The sequence below is a fragment of the Quercus suber genome, unplaced genomic scaffold (assembly GCF_002906115.3).
Source record: "Quercus suber isolate HL8 unplaced genomic scaffold, Cork oak 2.0 scaffold_529, whole genome shotgun sequence".
Lineage (NCBI taxonomy): Eukaryota > Viridiplantae > Streptophyta > Magnoliopsida > Fagales > Fagaceae > Quercus > Quercus suber.
The window spans coordinates 378063-379819 of NW_027069978.1; the positions used below are offsets into that span (position 1 = coordinate 378063).

At 36.0% G+C, this 1757-nt stretch overlaps 1 protein-coding gene across 1 annotated transcript; it reads right to left on the reverse strand.

Moving 5' to 3' along the window:
* Positions 1-640: 640 nt before the first annotated feature.
* LOC136063448 (uncharacterized) lies at positions 641-1540 on the reverse strand. The gene has a single exon (XM_065763877.1). It carries the CDS (start codon positions 1538-1540, stop codon positions 641-643), a length of 900 nt encoding a protein of 299 aa, XP_065619949.1.
* Between the last annotated feature and the right edge of the window lie 217 nt (positions 1541-1757).

Here is a 1757-nt window from a genome sequence, read left to right on the forward strand (position 1 = left end):
CTTCTTCTCAACCCTAACAGTAACAAGAACATATTATCTTTTCCACCTAAAAGCCACTCTCAAATTTTAAGTTTCTCTTTTCCAATCAACCTCCACCCTAAACTCAATGCCCCAAGATGAAATCTGACTTACACCATAATTCATTTAATTAGTGGCTTTGCTGTGTAGGGTGAAAAAAAAAACACCATTGTATATGAGATACACATTCTACTCTTCTTCTTTTTTTACTATCAAGATACACATTCTACTCAGACATTCTTTTTCTTGGACATGCAATTGGACAGAATGTTCTTCCTCGTTCCTACCCTATTTCTAGCCATTAATTAGCCAAGTATTCTCAGCCAGTTCAAATTGTGTTCTACCATATATATATTGAAGTTTATTTTCCGTCACAAAACTGAAGAAAGTAATTTCTAGCTACTTTTTCTTCTACTCTCCTCTCTTTCCATTCCAAACATACCCCAAAAAAGTAACAATAATGATAATAAGAAGTATTAACTTATACATTATTACGAGAATTAGAAAACTCCAACACCTTGCTCAGACAAAGTCTACAGAAAGATACAGTCTAAACTGAACGATAAAAGAAATAGAAGTTCTGCATGAAAAGAGCAACAGCACATTCTAAAACTATTATGACTTAAATTGTGAAACCCTTCAGGGGAGTAAACTTGGCTAGAACTTTGTTGCAACGTTCGGTCAGTAATTTTTTCTTCACCTCCCAGTCTCTTTTCCTTGTGTTGGTAAGTTTTATATCATCCAAAACCTTACGAATTTGGTTTCCAATTTCTTGGAGAGAGGACTCCAGCTCCACTATGATAGTTTTCTTCATCTCCAATGAGCAAAGCAAGATAGAGTGGCGGGCATTATGGTTCATGATTTTTTCACCAAGTCCTTGTAGAGAAGAAGCATTTTCATTCACCTCAGCTTGGAGAGTTTTGAGTTTGTCCATGGATTTTTTGTGTTCTTCCAACAAAGATCTGGCCTTTAAGCAGTTAGATCTTATATCAACGAAGAACTTTTGCACTTGCTCAGCTAACACCTTTATTTCAATGATGTCCTTACTTAGCAAAGGAATGTCCCCGATCAACTTCAGCATGGCAAGTTGATTAGCACTCAAGGTAGTGTCATTTTGTAACATGTTAGAAAGTGTTACAAGTTGGTTTAACTTGGAAGGATCAACCAGCACATGGAAATTCAAGGGTAGGAGTGATGAAAGCTTTTGACGCGCGATTATCATATCAAGGCTAGGATTGGAAGAACAAAACTCGCTGGAAAGTAATAGTGCATGCAGTGCAATTGAAGTTGCCTTTGGCTCATGATAAACTTTTTCTATGGAATTCACAATTTTATCGAATTCCACCATGTTAGATTCAGCTGAAGGGCCTGAAGTTGCATTAGCAATCACCTTGTCGGGTATGGTATAATGAGGAATAGGTATGTTTAGATCAAGATCAACTGTTTGTTTTGCATATGTCTGAGTAAGATGTTTAATGGCTTGGAGTGGGGCTAATTTTTCATTTCCTTTTGAAAGGATCATAATTGGGGCTCCTTCTTTTTTATTGTTTGTAAGTATTTGTGTCTTTGCTGTAGTCTTAACACCAGGCTTTGGTGCTAAAGGGAGTGGACCTGTTGTGAAGGTAGAGTTTAAAAGTTAAGGCATGCAGTGGTATCATATATTAGCAAAATTTATATAAAAAAATGAATGATGAAAAGAATCAAATATACCCAAGTAGAAATTTAGAGCTAACATAAAA

Coding starts and splice junctions, on each gene's coding strand:
- LOC136063448 (XM_065763877.1), bottom strand. CDS start 1,540: ATGATCCTTTCAAAAGGAAATGAAAAATTAGCCCCACTCCAAGCCATT.